The sequence below is a fragment of the Cornus florida genome, unplaced genomic scaffold (assembly GCF_030987335.1).
Source record: "Cornus florida cultivar Cherokee Brave unplaced genomic scaffold, ASM3098733v1 CherokeeBrave_3.0.0_Hap2_Chr06, whole genome shotgun sequence".
In the NCBI taxonomy this organism is placed as follows: domain Eukaryota; kingdom Viridiplantae; phylum Streptophyta; class Magnoliopsida; order Cornales; family Cornaceae; genus Cornus; species Cornus florida.
The window spans coordinates 27,357,298-27,374,704 of record NW_026775576.1 but is presented as its reverse complement, the minus strand read 5'-3'; the positions used below and the strand labels follow the sequence as shown (position 1 = coordinate 27,374,704).

At 34.3% G+C, this 17,407-nt stretch overlaps 2 protein-coding genes across 3 annotated transcripts; one reads left to right on the top strand and one right to left on the bottom strand.

Moving 5' to 3' along the window:
- The first annotated feature begins 3,175 nt into the window (after positions 1 to 3,175).
- On the top strand, positions 3,176 to 11,860 carry LOC132311238 (F-box/kelch-repeat protein At1g55270). 2 transcript variants are annotated; one of them, XM_059809065.1, is made up of 3 exons: positions 3,176 to 3,587; positions 9,929 to 11,164; positions 11,384 to 11,860. In XM_059809065.1, the coding sequence occupies exons 1-3, from the start codon at positions 3,525 to 3,527 to the stop codon at positions 11,432 to 11,434; spliced, it is 1,350 nt and encodes a 449-aa protein (XP_059665048.1). In that variant the 5' UTR covers positions 3,176 to 3,524; the 3' UTR covers positions 11,435 to 11,860. The 2 variants fall into 2 exon arrangements, with proteins under 2 accessions (XP_059665048.1, XP_059665049.1); XM_059809066.1 differs by having other exon boundaries at positions 9,929 to 11,860.
- Positions 11,861 to 12,559: 699 nt separating this feature from the next.
- On the bottom strand, positions 12,560 to 14,418 carry LOC132311237 (non-specific lipid transfer protein GPI-anchored 14-like). The gene is made up of 3 exons (XM_059809064.1): positions 14,032 to 14,418; positions 13,403 to 13,498; positions 12,560 to 12,874 (listed from the first exon to the last, which is right to left on the bottom strand). Exons 1-3 carry the CDS (start codon positions 14,369 to 14,371, stop codon positions 12,735 to 12,737), a joined length of 576 nt encoding a protein of 191 aa, XP_059665047.1. The 5' UTR covers positions 14,372 to 14,418; the 3' UTR covers positions 12,560 to 12,734.
- Between the last annotated feature and the right edge of the window lie 2,989 nt (positions 14,419 to 17,407).

Genomic DNA, 17,407 nt, shown 5'->3' with positions numbered 1-17,407 from the left:
CAAACCCTATGACATGGGTGGTATATATAGGCAACAAAATACCTCATATTTGTAATAGGATTTGTATAATTCAATTCAAATTGGAAAGTGAAGAATTACAATCCAATGTTGGATAGAAAAGGGAAAAAGGAAATTTTACAATCTAAAGTTGGATAAAAAAGCGAAAAAGGAAATTTTACAATCTAAAGTTGGATAGAAAAGCGAAAAAGGAAATCTTACAATCTAAAGTTGGATAGAATAGCGACAAAAAAAAAAAGAAGAAATTTTATAATTCAAAGACAAAGTTGGATGCTTCAAGTCCCACTTGAAATAGAAGACAAGTCTGGTGCAAAGCAGGACTCGAAGGGGGGGCAATTTGTAAGCACTAAAATTTCATGAATTTTTATTTTGACAAATTGACCCATCAAATATGGGTCTCATGTTTAATTAAATTATTTAATTGGCTCAAACTTGGTCAATTTAAATTATTTAATTAGCCCAGCCCAGGTGATTAAATAAAAAAATAATTATTCTTAATAAAATATATTTAGAATAATTATTTTTATAGATAATTAACACAATATAACCAGCCCAGTTATAATTATGTCCTTATCAAGAAAGGACACATGTCATCATCCTATTAATCTAAAAAGCTTATAAATAGATGCATGGAGGAAGAAGGAGGTGTGCAAAAATTCGGGGGCCAGAAATTCAGAGAGTTCAAAAATTCAGAGATTCAGAAATCCAGAGAGGCATAAATTCAAAGACATGGAAGTCTAAAATTAAAATACAGAATCTCTACAGACATTCATCCCCAACACCCAAGTCTTAAAGAAAAGTGCAAAAAGCACAACTAAAGCTGTGCGCTCTTCCACAAATTCAACAAATTCCCTGAAGACGAAGAACAATAAGCACATCCAAAGTCGTGCCGTTCTTCCTCGTGATTCAACAAGTTTAAAGAATCACCAAACAGTACTATTCAAGATCAAGCTTCGTCAGCCCTCGATAAAAAATCATTGGCAGTCTTCCTTAACTACAAATACTTGAAGAAGATTGTCAATAGCACAATTCAAAATCAAGTTCCAATAGCCCTTGGATCCAATCAACAAAGGAGATCGAACCAGAGAATATTTTCTTTCTTTTGTAAAGAATATCTTAAAGGATTGTACTCATCAATTTTCATAAATCAATAAATTATTATTTGTTTCCTATTTCGTTCTTCATTTGTAGATACGAAATTTATGTGTATAAATTTTTGGCATGCCCGGTGGGACATCCTCTGTCTTTCATCTCTTTCTCCTACATCAAATCTTCAACAATTTTTCATCATCAGAATTTATGGCTTCCGACAAGACTCAGGCTAAAAGCAAAAATACCCACAAGGACACCGCAGTCATTGTGAAAAAAGGTGATAAAGAAGGTTGCAACTCTATCAAGTGGTGTCAACTTCTCTACAAATCCAATGATGTGGAGCATAACCAAAACATCTGTTCCCGCCGAAAGGCAACATGATGCGATAAGAGTCAATTACGTCATATCCATCAAAGCAACAAATCAAACTCATAACATTTTTGCCTCTCTAGGGGCAAGGAATACGATTTATACTAACTAAGAGGTTCAACTTACCACAGAAAAATTATTGTCAAAGTGTATCTTTGATCATCCTTTGAAAGCCTTCTCAAAAATATTTACCATACTAGCAACAATGAAGGAAGAGAGTCTAAGACTACGTGACCCACGAGTCAACACTTTTGGGTCTCCCATTTTTATAATTCTCACCCAATAATAGATGTAAGTATTTATAGTCATAATTCATAAACACCAAAACCGTAAAAAAAAATTAATATCTTGAATTGTAAATAAACTCCAACAAAAATTTTATTAAATGAAATAAAACTCCAATAAAAAAAAAATCTAATTAAGATTTCACACACAATATCCAAAAGTTCAAGATTTTTTATTTTAACAAAGTAATTATGTCTTGCATAAAAAATAAAAAAAATACAAAAATAAATCAAAAAATTAGTATCATATTTTGATATATATATATATATATATATATTTCCAATAATTCTCTCAATCATTATCTTGAGTAACAGCAGCCTCAAATATCTTGACAGACAACCTCCAAAGCTTCCAATCCCAACACTAGCGTTACAAGAGCTGGCTCAGTAATGACCAGCGACTTTCCTTGTTACACAAACTCGTCACTCTCTCTCTCTCGCCACAGAGTTAAAAGGGTTTGACCAATTAATTTAGCTTCTTGTCCTTTTGTGAAAGTTGAAATTAATTTTCAAACATTTAATAATATTAAAATAAAAATGTGTCAATTATTAAATACAATATACAAAGAAACTTAGAAGTCTGGCACTCTATTATTAATAAAGTAATAACGGACTGTATTTCACACACAATATCCAAAAATTCAAGATTTTTATTTTAACAAAGTGAATATGTCTTGCATAAAAACAAAAAAAAAAATCAAAAAATTAGTATCATATTTTGATATATATATATATATATATATTTCCAATAATTCTCTCAATCATTATCTTGAGTAGCAACAGCCTCTAATATCTTGACAGACAACCTCCAAAGCTTCCAATCCCAACACTAACGTTACAAGAGCTGCCTCATTAATGACCAGCGACTTTCCTTGGTACACAAACTCGTCACCCTCTCTCTCTCTCGCCGGAGTTAAAAGGGTTTGACCAATTAATTTAGCTTCTTGTCCTTTTGTGAAAGTTGAAATTAATTTTCAAACATTTGATAATATTAAAATAACAATGTGTCAATTATTAAATACAATATACAAAGAAACTTAGAAGTCTGGCTCTCTATTATTAATAAAGTAATAACGGACTGTATTTCATTCAACACCCATTTAATAATATTAAAATAACAATGCATTAATTATCAAAAATCAACCAAGAAAATTAGAAGTTGGCTCTATTAATAGTATTAAAATAATACTGTACTTATTAATTATTAAATCTAGAAAGAAAATAAATTAAAATTTATCTCTTTCTCTCTCACACATGGTTGAAAAGGTTTGACCAATTAATTAATGGTACCATTAAGCTTCTTGTCCTTTGGTGGTGTTGAAATTAATTTTCACGCATTTAAAAATATTAAAATAATAATGTTATTATTAAGAAAATTAGAAGTTGGTGAAAACAACGGGTCCAGCTGTAATCTTCAGTTAGGGAGTCAGTCTCCCCTTAGAAAGAGAGAGAGAGAGTGTGTTGAGAGAGAGAGAGAGAGAGAGAGAGAGAGCTGCCCCTCATGTTTTGAAGTTGCTGTAGCTCTAACTTCTAAGCTCTATTTGCTGTTGTTTCTTGTTTGCATTTGCAGGGTAAAAGACAACAAAATGGTCTTCTTTGCTTTTGGGGATTTTTGATATATATATATATATATATATATATATTGGATCAGATATGAAATTGTATCTTATAGAGATTCGATCTGTGTATCTGAGGCAAATTCAACGTTGAATTTGATTCTGGGTGTGGCCAGAAATTTGTGTTTGAAACTGACTTCGCAAGATGGACCAAGCCGTTGAACAGTCTGCAAATGTACAGCGGAACTTTCGAGTTCAAGCCCCGCTGGTACGGCCCATGATCTTTGACCTTTTTTTTGCTTTTAGTTTCTTCAATTCATGCCTTCCTAAAGATGATAAATGTGCAAGGAAATTTTTCTGTATACGAAATTCTTGATTATGTGTGTGTATATATATATATATATATTGGTTTTCTTGCATCATAGTTTTTGGGGTTTTTGTTCTCTTGTTCTCTAGAGTTTCTGAAGATACTCGAATGAAATTCTTTATCTAATGCAGTCTTTGACAAAAATTTATGGAATTTCGTGAGTTTGCATTCTAACTGTTTGGTTCTAATTCTTCTGCAAGTGAGCGCAGTATGTTGTTTTGGGGTTCTTGCGTTTGGTTTTGAACTGCCTGCTACATTTTGTTTATGCTGCTATGTAAATTGGGGATTTGATTTGCTATCTAGTAACAACTAAACTGAAGCCTTGGATCTGTTGTTTTTAATCTTGGGGAGGTTTCATTTTTTTTTTTTTTCTACGATGAATTTAGAAAGACAATATTTTACTTGCTTCCACAGCATAAATTGGGCAAGTTAATGCTGGTTCCTTGTCTTGAATATGCCTTAGTCAGTAGTTTTTGTGCCTTTTCTAGTGAAAATTGAGAAAGTTTAGGACCTTTAGAGATTATTGATTCTGTAGGTGTTTCGTATGATTGGGTGTAGAGGACACAGTTCCTTTATCATTTGTATAGCTAAAATATCTACACTATATAATTTGGGTCTTAGATTGCCTTGGGTGTGAATTCTACTGCGTAACCAAAATTTTAGTTTGTAGCCGTCCATAAGTATTTAGGAAAATTAGCACTCTGAATCACCTATATCAATGAATCTCATCTTGTTTCTCATCGAATAATGGTGCTATTCGAGTAGGACATCTATTATGTACTGGAGGCCTTATTTTCCTCTTCCTTTCTTTCTCTGACTGCTTTAGATGTTTGTGAATAAAATGAGAAATACATGATCCTACACACAAGGATTAATTAGATGATTTTTGTTTATATTCAGTGTAATCTTATACCAAGTGTTGACTGATGTGATCATTGTAGCCATTTGATTGAATGTGGTGTTGTGTGAGTGGTAAAAAGTGAAGTGGTTGGATTATTTTCCATAGAAAAAACAAAGTGTGTTGTATCAACATGCCTAATCTATAAATGTGGTGCCGCTCTAACGTAATAGGCCTTACAGTAATTCCCACCCCACGAGATTCTTGTCCTGCCATAAGACAGTTGGAGGATAAATTTGGCTTTACTAGTTCACCTCGTAGTTAGTAAAATATATAAATCTAAGAGTTTGGTTATGTACGAGTATAATTCGATTTTTTGTTGAAAAAATGAAAAAAACTTTTGATAGAAAGAGGGAAATGGAAAAATATGAATAAGTATATGTTTGGATATAATGTATTCTAATTAAAAGTTTCGGAGCAAATATTTGACTATACATATATTCTTTTTTCTAATGTTATTTTCATGCAATTTTTGGATAGTCTAACCATTATCAGGAAATTAATTGTGTTTAAATTTCTCCATACAACATATATAATAAAAGAAAGATAAGATAGGAAATAATGGTGTAGTAAATATAACATTGTGCATGGTTATCTATAACCACCCTCACCCTACCCGACATAATATTGTTCGCTTTTGGCTCACCTGGACCAGACTTCAGAGGAGGTCATCCATCTTGGTACTACTCCTGCATAAGGACGCTTAACTTCGGAGTTCTGATGGGATCATGGCCATTACGGCGTTAAAACGCGTTGTGTTATAAAAGGGTGTTGAACCCATATATAGCATTTCACCTCACCTTTTCCAGGTGATGTGGGATCAAGACACCCGTAGTCTGCTAGTGTGGTAGCTTGCCCAGTGTCTTACACCCGTCCACATCATACCCGCCCATAGAGGTCGTTACAATCACCCTCCAATGGGGACCAACGCCCTCGTTGGCTGCACTTCCGGTTGGGTTCCTACTATGATACCATTTGTAACAGCCCTCACCTTACCCGACACAATATTGTCCGCCCGTAACCTGCCAGTGTGGTAGCTCGCCCAGTATCTCGCGCCCACCCACATCACACCCGCCTACAGAGGTCGTCACAATCACCCCCTAATAGGGCCCAACTTCCTTGTTGGCCACACTTCTGGTTAGGCTCCGACTCTAATACCATTTGTAACAGCCCTCACCGTACCAAACACAATATTGTCCGCTTTTGGCTCCCTCAGACCAAACTTCCCAAGAGGTCACACATCCTGGCACTACTCCTGCAGAAGCATGCTTAACTGCTGAGTTTTGATGGGTTCATAGTCATCATGGCTTTAAAACACGTTGTATGATAGAGGGGTGTTGAAACTACATATGGCACTTCACCTTCACCTTCCCCAAGCAATGTAGGATCATGATTGCTACTGTCAGCGTGGTAGCTCACCCAGTGTGTTGCACCCGCCCACAGAGGTCGTCACATTATCAATGTTGAAAGTATAGTCCAGCAACAAGCAAGATTATTTTGCATTAATTGACTCAAGCCAATAAATATATATATTTTTTATCTTAACAAATCATGTCATACATCAAGAATAAAAATGAAAAAAAACAGGCAAGATTGTTTAGCATCGACTGACATAAGCCAATAATTTTTTTTTTTGCAATTATCTTTACAAATTCATAAAAAAAAAAAAAAAAAAAAAAAAAAAAAAAAAAAAGGTCAGCCTAGTGCACGAGGCTTCTGCCATTGTGTGGTTTGGAGAGGGTCAGATGTATGCAGATTTACCTCCGCATGTAGGGAGGTTGTTTCCCGTTTTGAATCCATGACTGTCGGGCCACAATGGGGAGAGCTTTATTGATGTGCCAAAGCCCACCCTTATCTTAATCTGTGATGCATGATGCGATAAATAAAAAAGGGCAAATTACTCTGACCTTCGCTAAGATTTGTTTAAATTACCCAATTAAACATCATAGTATCTACATACAATGTACATTGGTTAAATATATGTGATCGGATTAGTTCACCCACATATATATGCTAGTAGAAAGCACGTGCGATGCACATGGGAACCTCTAAAATAATTATCATAAGAAAGAAATAATGTATTCCGAAGAAAGTGAATTTATAAATATATTTTTAATATTTATTCATTTTAACTTACTTTCATATTTGTTACCAACCAAATTTAAGTCTCAAAGTGACTAAATTCAACAATTGAAAAATAATGAAAAATATATGAGAGAGGTTGATAGTTGAGTAGTATAGAGATTACTATATTTGACACTATTAAATAACAATAGTACAAAATCTGTAAGTTGTAATAATTGAATTTTGAGCAATTGCATATTAGCATTCAAGCTCGAAAATGAACATTGGTCGGTACCAATTTTTATTATCAGAAGACTCCTTAATACTACTATTAAAAACTATATATAAAAAAAAGGTATACAGTATAAAATAATATTAAAAACTATTAAAAAAAAAAGTCTATAAAATAATAAATAAATTAGATTAGATAGGTAGATATATAATTATATGTATATTTATATAACTCATCGAATGTTATGATAATAAATATGTGTATGTGCAAACAGTACATAATACACTATTTGGCAGGCTATTCCACTTTTTAATAATTAGATTGCAGAAGTGCAGAAACAGCGAGTGTTTTAAATTCATAAACATGATTTCTAGTATTAATTTATAGGATTATAAAGTGGATTGCATTTGTGATTCTTAGATTAGTATTATAATAATAGTGATATAATTTATAAATTATAGGTTGTTTAATTAGAGTATAGTTAATATAGAATTCGTCTAGGAATCTATTGGCATAGGAATTTTAATATAACTAAATGATTTGAAATACTTTGTACTTTTAATAATAGTATAGATACACACATAATATATATATGTATATATATGTGTGTTTGTGTGTGTATATTTATGTTCAATGACACGAGTTTGGAGTTGGGTTCAATGATGAGTGATTTCACAAGGATTGAGTTTGGAGTTGAATATGAGTTTGGAGTAAGGGTTCATGGTGACTATGGATGAATTTTTTTTTGTTTTTGATAAGCGACTATGGATGGAATTTACAATGATGTTTTGATGCTTGGTGTCAAGGGAGAGGCTGGTGTCGGAGATGAGAGTTGGCAATCTTGTGGAAGTGAAGATGCCGCTTGATTGCAATTCTTGCCTCTCCAAGTACTCCACATTCGGTTGCCTCAACTCTCCTCTACACTTCACTGCCACTAGAGGCCACAGTGAGGTTTCTATTTTCATGTTCTATTAACCCTCACAAACCCATTAATTGTAATATATTTGATTGTATGCACTTGATCCAATATGTCTATATATAATTTTGGTGAATAAATTGTTGCATTTTTGCTTGACAATGGAGCTGATGTGAATTCCAGAAATTACTCATGGGGTTGTTTTCCCTTCCAGTTCCACTAGTGACCTAGCGGTGGTGTTGAACTGGGTCTGTGTAGTGCGTATGTATATAATGTATTTTTTGTTTATATATACATAGAATATGTGAAACAGATCACAGATCGGATACCTTGTGAGAAGTGGCTTTTGAGCAATTTTTAGTGGTAAAGTATTGATTAGGGATGGTGATGTTGGAGAGAGAGATGGGGGCTGGGGGGCTGGTGGTTGTGGAGAGGGGGAAAGAGGGTGCAGCGGTGGTGGTGGAGAGGACGGATGGTGGTGGGTAAAGATATGAATATTGCTCAACTAATATAAGAGACTAAATTAGTAAAACCAATATATTCTACTTACATCTTCAATGACGACAGATGACAAACTCAAATCTTGTACCAAGATGAGGGTAGTTTGATACTTTAATAAGTTCACATTTCTTGGTAACTATTTTAACGTGTCTTTACTCTGACATGTCCAAATTATTTTTCAAGAAGTTTAATCCGAGGGTAATTTAGGCAAGCCTCGGGGGAGGTTGGGGAAATTTGCCCATACCAAAAAAAAGTTAAGTGTAGGTAAAAAATATTACAGTAAATTAAAATAGTAGAATAGAAGAAGTGTTACACAAGTGCTAATTAGACACATGCAAGGATATCCCATTTAATTTTTTGAGATAGTAGAAAACAAGGGGGAGAGAGAGGGACTTTATTTAGTTTTAGGCTTTATTATATATAGATATATGTATGAGGGCTGTTATTTGGTTCAGTGGTTTAACGCTTGAGTATTAGTGCCATTGATGCTAGTTCGAATCTTGGAGCAGCCACTCTGTGAAATACCAATTTTAGGTCTGTTTCGAGTCCTCCCTTCCTATGACCCCATTGGAGTGGGACCAAAATTGGATAATGTTCTTATGTATGTGTGTGTGTGTGTGTGTACTAAGCATGGTGATCGGAGTGCCTTGATGGAGATGGAGATGCTCTTTGATAAATTCAGTGTGTGGTAGCTAGGCTATTAGTGGTGGGAGGCTATGGATTGTTGACATCCTCCATACACTAACAGATTTTGGTCATTGAGTAACGGAGCGTGCCCCCACCTCTTTTCGGAGTGTGACTAATTCCTTCGGATACCTGCGATCATCCCCAAACCAGGGTATCGAGTAAGCACAGGCATGCCTAGAGGCCTTATGACAATCCAGCTACCCCATGGGGTAGCTTTTAGGTGTGTCCATATATTTTGGTTTGTATAATACATTAATATGTGTAACATATAACAACCGATATATACGATTATGTTAGAAAGTTGTGCCTTTTGCCGTATATTTGGCTTCCAAAAGGCATATGTGTTATATATATATATATATATTTAAAATTATTGTGTGACATTTCATAAGCATATTATAAGCGAATAAACTTCTTCTTTCTTTCTTTTTTCATAGTTTATAAGCGAATTAACTAACTAATTTTTAGCCATTAGAGTGATTTACTATTTACTTCTGTGAGAGGAAATAACTAACCAGCCAAAATGCATGCCAAAGTATGAATTCTGATGCAAATAACTCTGCTTCACTCATTAGAAGAAAAAGTAAAGGGAAATTTTTAGCCTTAAAAATCCATGACAAATTGTTGAGCCTATCGCATCCTCGAATTCGATGAATACAAATGATGGAGTTGCAGTCTCATTGCTTTTGATGATTTAGCTAGGTATGCATAAGTTTCATAGAGAATTCTATTATTGCATTTGGACAAGTAAAAAAGGAAAGAGAAGGGAAAGATAGAATTCCTTGGTAGAGACGAAGGAATGAATAGTTTTGATCCCTTGTCTGGTTTGTAATGGGTGCCCATATATACACACAATTTGTCATAGTTGTTTTCACTTGTGTCTATAATACTTCTGGTATGTAAATAATGATGAATTCTTCATTCCATCATGGGAAATTTTGCAGGTTGATTCTGTATCATGCTATTGCAAAGTAGACTCGGGCCTAAAAACAGTTGCTGGGGCCAGGAAATTTGTTCCAGGATCAAAAATTTGCATCCAGCCTGATATCAATCCTCGTGCGCACAAGAGTAAGAACTCCCGAAGAGAGAGGACTAGATATCAGCCACCCCTTCTGCCTGGTCTTCCTGATGATCTTGCCATTGCTTGTCTAATCCGAGTCCCTCGTGTCGAACATAATAAGCTTCGTCTAGTTTGCAAGAGATGGTATCGCCTTCTGGCTGGAAACTTCTTTTATTCTCTTAGGAGGAGTCTTGGAATGGCAGAAGAGTGGGTTTACGTCATCAAAAGAGACCGCGATGGAAGAATTTCATGGCATGCTTTTGATCCCACCTACCAGCTCTGGCAGCCACTTCCTCCTGTTCCTGGAGAATATAGTGCAGCCCTCGGATTTGGATGTGCTGTTCTGAGTGGTTGCCACCTCTACTTATTTGGAGGAAAAGATCCACTGAAGGGGTCTATGAGGCGGGTCATTTTCTACAGTGCTCGGACAAATAAATGGCACAGGGCACCAGACATGCTTCGGAAACGTCATTTCTTTGGTTCTTGTGTCATAAATAATTGCCTTTATGTGGCTGGTGGAGAATGTGAAGGAATCCAGAGAACTCTCCGTTCAGCTGAAGTTTATGACCCCAACAAGAATCGTTGGAGTTTTATAGCAGATATGAGCACAGCTATGGTGCCCTTTATTGGGGTAGTTTATAATGGTAAGTGGTTCCTAAAAGGACTTGGGTCCCACCGAGAGGTCCTGAGCGAAGCCTATAGCCCTGAAACAAATGCCTGGGCACCAATCAGTGATGGGATGATTGCTGGTTGGCGCAATCCGAGCATCTCTATGGATGGAAAGCTCTATGCATTGGATTGCCGTGATGGGTGCAAGCTTAGGGTCTATGATGAAGCTACAAATTCGTGGAACAGATTTATAGATAGCAAATTCCATTTAGGGAGCTCTCGTGCTCTGGAGGCTGCTGCTCTTGTTCCCCTTAATGGGAAGCTTTGCATCATCCGTAACAACATGAGCATTAGTCTGGTTGATGTCTCGAGTCCTGATAAGCAAGTGGAGAGTAACCCTCACCTTTGGGAAAATATTGCCGGGAGAGGTCACTTCAGAACTATTTTCACAAATTTATGGTCAAGCATAGCTGGCCGAAGTAGATTGAAAAGTCACATTGTACATTGTCAGGTGCTTCAAGCATGAGAACTGGCAGCTATGCTTATGCAACAAATTGCTTCATCATCTTCATTCTGTCAGGCAGTATCATTACATTCTGAAAGCTACATCAGTTGCAGTTCATAAGCATTATGTTTCTGCACTTCTGGACCAAACAATTGCATTTATTCTCTTCTGATTTTTCGATCCTTGTATATCTCGTGGTGATGAATCAACATTGATCTGCTGCAGGAGTGCAGTATAGTTCTCAGTTTCTCCCATTACAAAAGGTTTTGCCGATGATGAGAGACTTGAAGAAATTGAAAGTGGAAAGAAATTGTGGGTGTCTAAAAAATCAACGCGAAAGATGAAAAACTCCGGTGAAACTCTCCATTGGCAGCCCCTTGTATGAAGTTTGATCCGGGAACTGAAGTCATTTTCTTAGTTCAGATATCAAACATGCATATAAGGTGAGGGTGATTTACTGTTGTTTTTGGCACAAGAATTGCAAGGCCATTTCTTTGCATTCATGAAGAGAGATAGAGATCAGATAGCTTTTTGAACTTGTAAATCTTTGTCATTTGGATGTAGGGTGTGTGTGTGTGTGTCCTTGCTTGTGGGATCTTAATCTTGTAGTATGTAGTTTTGGAGGTGTTCTGTGAATATACATGATGGGTTATCAAATATAATGCTACTTCTAATCAAATAATGACTTTTCTTATTTTATTATTTACAACTGCCAAGCCCGGGCGTTCGTAATTATTCTTTAGAGGCTGAAACAGCACAATTTGCTAGTTTTTTTTATGAGCAATTCTTTTTGACCATTCTTGTTGAATTCAATCACTGTTAGAGATAGCTCACTACTTAATTCTACTGGATTATGTCTTGTTTGATAATTCAATTTAGCGCTTAATTCAGAACAGGTTAAGCGCTTATCCAATTAAGCGTATTTGATAACGCAATTTTATTAGCACCGAAAACGGTAAATATCACTTAAAATGGGATAAATTTTTAAATGATAGGATTATCACTCAACACTAAATTTTAAAAATATTAAAAGTATTAATTTATTTATTATTACTTAAAAATTTCAGCGCTTAAAATTCAGGTTTTAAAATTTGAAGTACTTATTTTTCAGTTTTATCAAACAACACCAAGTGTTTAATTAAATTAAACAAGTGTGTTTGACGATAACACAATTTGAATATCATCATTGGATAAAATTAAGTACTATTGAGTTAAAATTTTAAATGACAAACATTTCACTTATCACTCTGTGTTTGCTCAATAATTAAAATTTTAAAAAATATACAATAAAAAAAAAATCTCAATTTACAAATACCACTTAAAATTTTAACAAATTTTCAATACTTGATTTTCAGTTTTATCAATTAATAAAAAATCATAATAATAATAATAAAAAGCATAAACTGATAAGCACAAGGGCACCTAGATAACCAATTTTTTTCAAATACACTTGAGCCTTTATAGCCAAAGTGTTACATGATATGTATCATGGCTTAATCATAATGTTGTGTAGAGAAATAACATAAAGTACATAATGATGAGATATGATAACCACTTTGTGGGGTTGGGAACTTGTCTAAACATCATGCATATGGTAAGAGATGTGAAACAGCAGAGCCAATATGATTCCCCAAGCAATCTCAACACCTAACCTTCTCTTTCCACTTCCACCACTGCTATTTAACTCTGCACTTGTTCCATTCTGGGTAGAATTCCCTTTAACAAATATCACAAGAAATAAATATATATATATATATATATATATATATATATATATATAAATTCCAACAAAGAGATGTCAAATACTCAGAAAATACAATATCATTACTATATATCATTGTTTCCGGTTGCGGTATCCTTGCGGTCACAGTATAACGGACTCGGGCGAATATCAATATAAACCAGGCGAACCAACTGATTCATAAAGATGTGTAAAGATATTGAACCCTTAAAAAAGGGTTACGAACCGGCCGATATGGATACGGTGAACCATGTTATATATGCAATACTATATATGTATATATATGTTTGTTTGGACGTAAAATATTTTTTTCGAAAAAATATTTCTATATAAAATTATTATTTTTGTTAAATTTTGATAAAATATTTTACTAAGTAAATATTTTACTTAAATTTTGAACAACCAAATATCATAAAATAAAAAATATATATATTTTCTAAAATAAAAATATTTTACATCCAAACAAACAAACGTAAGCAATATGAATTGTAAGATTTTGTTACCATTAGCAGCTGGGACACTATTGCTCCCTTTGGTGCTGTTTGTAAATTCCTCAAAGACCTTCGCATCTGGTGAGTTAGGTGCCAAATGCAAGAGTGCTGGAACCATTACCATAACCAATCAAATGATCAGCTATAAAGAAACACCATTAAATTTGAGAGCATGATAATGTATTTAAATCATTCATTCATTCATACACACACATATTTATTGGAAAGGGCGGAATCGAAATATAGTGTCAAACAAGTAAGTGATGATAAATAAAGATAAACTAGTGGCATTCTTTGCGACAAAAGAATCACAAACAAGTTAAAAGAGAAAACTATGTAGGTTAAGAGAAAAATTAGGAGTGACGCTCATTAGTAAAAAAAATAAAAAAGATTTAGATGGTATGGACGTATACAAAGAAGATCAAGAAGTGGTAGATTAGTTGGACTAGAAGTTAAGAAACAAATAGGAAGAGGACCAAAATTATTGTGGAATGAGACTATTAGATACGATTTTTATGAGTGAGAGATGAGTGGTAATAATAATTACTTTTTCATTTATATGAGATTAAGACAAAAATAATGATCATAAATAAAATTCTACCGTGCGTGATACGATTTTTTTTTATTATGTTCGTACTTACAAGGGCACTCGGACACATTAGACGGTGCATGACAGGTGGTGGGAAGGCCCAAGGCAAGTGTGGCATTGATCTTGAGGCCAAGGCTGGGATCATTTCGATCCTTGACCAAGACACAGAGGCACTTCTTGCTATTCTGCAGGACTTGTTTGATGCCAGTGCAGCAGTCCAGTGTGGGAGCTTTCGAATCCCCGCCAACGTAGGGCAGACACGTGGTGAGCCCCACCAGCTGGTCTGCACATTCTTCTCTGTCTTTGGCTATGTCTGAGTTTGCAAAACCAACCAACACCATCAATAACATGCATGAGTACATTGCCTGCAGAGACATATGTTTTGAGTCCATTGCAGAAATGGAGAGAGAGAGAGAGAGAGAGAGAGAGAGAGAGGGGATATATGGTTATTAAGAGATGCTTACCTGCCTTTTATGCTTTACTTGTAACATTTTCTAATGAAATTAATATTTTGGCATATGATTTTACCCTTAAGTCAATCTAAAGAGTTCACATGTGAAGGGTAGGTTTGTCCTTTAGATAAGATGGTAATTTGGGGAGCGTGTACAAATTGCATTTTGACCCCCACCAAACCAAAAATCATAACTAAGAGTGTGCGTATAATAAATGGATCACAACCCACCAAACTAGAAGTCATGACTACCTCAACTAATGGCCTCACTCTCATTTGCTTAGTTGTCAAATTAAAGGTTACTATCAAATTAAAATGATTAAATTTGTTGTACTTTTTCTTTCCTTTTTCGAAGGTAAAGCAGCAGCGAGACACTTATGTCTAGAATTCTTGATCTCTTTTAAGTAAGAGTTTAATACTGTTGGGTTATTGGACCGTTGATAAATTTGTGATACTATTATTGTTCATTTCTATTTAATTTATGTTGTCGATGTGAGGGCAAATTTTGGCGCAACAGTGAGATCACTTCATTGTAAAAAGGATGTCACGGGTTGGAAATGAATATTGTCTCTCTAAAAGCGGATGTAATTCTGTGTACATGCATCTAATCCTTCTCATATCCCGCAGTGATTAGAGTGTTGTGCACTCAACTATCTTCTTTTAATTTTAGTTCCGCAAGGGTGAGATTACTCCATTATATATCATGCATTGACGAAAACTCCACTGAATCATTTTGTTTTAATTTTTGTTAGACTAAATTTAAGATAGGAAAATAATTTAGAATTCAAAAATCAGACAAGTCCTAATTTAAATAAGTCAAGTCTGACATGATGATATCAATTCTTATTTATATAAAATTAATTGAATTTTTTTTTTAGAGTACGGAACTCTCTATCATCACTCTTCAAGATAGATCTAAGAGACAATTTGTCCTTTTTTGCAAGGTGTTATGCAACATCACCCCCGAGAGAGAGAGAGAGAGAGAGAGAGTTACAAAAAAAATTATTTGAATCGGCAACCCGTGATTGAGTGAGGTTAGAGCGCGCACTTGGTCGGCAAATGGCAACCCGTGATAGTTTGGATTTCTCCGTGATTATATAGGAATTCGTGAATACGTAGTATATATAGAGCCAGAGAGAGTTTGTCACAGTGCAACGTGTATTGTGTGTGATTTGTGCACGAAGACGGAGAATAATGAATATTTAAATGTCCTTGAATTTATTATGTTGAAAAAAAAAGAGTCATAGAGGAGCTTTCTGGACTCCTATTTTTAGTAATCAAGATTACACTTTCTTCCCACTTTAATGCTATATATATACATACATATATATATATATATATATACAGAATTGTTCACCTATTTCCTGATGTGCAGAAAAATATATACACACCTCAAGTGTTAACCATTAGATTCTATTGGGCAGTTAAAAAGATAGTTTATTCTTTTATATCTAACAGTTAAGATTTAATTCGTGCATAAATTCCTTACACACCAGTGAACAGGTGAACAGTCTTTTATATATATATATATATATATATATATATATATATAGTACTTTATCGCTGTATGATGCATTTGTTTTTGTATGATTATTTGTGAACCTTAAGAACCGCCTTAGTGTGGTTAAAGTATTTTGAATTTTTTTTTTTATTTTAAAACGGTGCAGTTCTTAAATTTTAGTAAATTTTTCTTATCTTAAAAGGGTGCAGTTTTCAAACTTTATTTAAATTAGTTGACATGGTTTAATACAAACAATAGATAAATTTTAAATATCACATGTCAATCGGCAGATAATTTAACTTAGGGGATCCAAGTCTCACACACATAAATAAAAATAAGGATAAAAATCATAAAATATCCACTACTTTCAAATTTTGATCATAAAATTCCAATCTATTTCAGAAAACTCTTGCACTTTTCAAAAGTGATCACATTACCATAATATTCGTATCCGACCCATTAACTGGGTTATGAAATGACAAATTTAATCTTATTATTTACTATGCCATATAATCTTCTTCTTCACCCCCACTCTCTCTCTCTCTCTCTCAAACATAATTTTTGTAATTTTAAAGAATATTTTTGTAATTTTAAAAAATAATTTTTAGTTTTTAATTTAATATTAAATAGTAAGGTTAAATTTGTCATTTCATAGCTCGGTTAACAGGTCGAATACAGATATTAAAACAATGTGATCACTTTTTAAGAGTATAAGAGTTTTTTGAAACACGTTTGAGATTTTATGATCAAAATTTGAAAGTAGTGGGGATTTTATGATGTTAATCCTAAAAATAAAAAAGAAAAGAAAGAAAAAGAAAAATCAAAATCAAAAAGACCTTGAGGTTTCATAGTTTGTGATTCTAGTATATGGTTATTGTTGTAAGGGGAATCTTGTCCCACGTCGGATTCCGGTTGAAAATTAACTGAGTATATATGGGTTGGTGTTAGCCTCGTCTAACATTTTAAGTTTTTGAGTCGAATCGTAAATCACCTATCCCCGTTATAATTAGTATCAGGTTCAGTTTTTAATTCGGTGTCATGCCAAATGTCTGGGTGTGCCATCCGAGTAGGTAGGGTGGTTCAACTACAACGAGAACGTTGTGAGTTGGACTTTTGAGTTAGATTGCAAGGCACCCGGCAAAATAGAAAGAGGATTAAATAATGTAATTAGAATTCCATAATTCATTACAGAATTAGGTGTAGATGACGTATTTATTCCACCTATAAGTTGGATTAGTACTGAAGCCCATCCGTCTCTCTCATTATTTATTCCACCTGTAAGTTAGATTAGTACTAAACCCCATCCGTCCCTCTCATTATCCGCCACACTTGAATGGACGCTCTTAAATTCACATAAATTCTTCCCCATTCACAAAGTCACATAAATTCTTAAATTTATTTTGTTAGTTCTCGAATTGATAACATTTCTCATTCCTTGAATGATAGATAAAAATATATGATATTGTTTATAAACAA

Bases quoted from the DNA above. Each gene is read 5' to 3' on its own strand.
- LOC132311238 (XM_059809065.1), top strand. From the start codon at position 3,525: ATGGACCAAGCCGTTGAACAGTCTGCAAATGTACAGCGGAACTTTCGA. The intron at 3,588-9,928 runs GTACGGCCCATG...GAAATTTTGCAG, and splicing joins TTCGAGTTCAAGCCCCGCTG to GTTGATTCTGTATCATGCTA. The intron at 11,165-11,383 runs GTGCTTCAAGCA...GATCTGCTGCAG, and splicing joins GTCACATTGTACATTGTCAG to GAGTGCAGTATAGTTCTCAG.
- LOC132311237 (XM_059809064.1), bottom strand. From the start codon at position 14,371: ATGGACTCAAAACATATGTCTCTGCAGGCAATGTACTCATGCATGTTA. The intron at 13,499-14,031 runs GTAAGTACGAAC...TAATGGTTCCAG, and splicing joins TAATGTGTCCGAGTGCCCTT to CACTCTTGCATTTGGCACCT. The intron at 12,875-13,402 runs GTAACAAAATCT...TATTTGTTAAAG, and splicing joins TAGTGTCCCAGCTGCTAATG to GGAATTCTACCCAGAATGGA.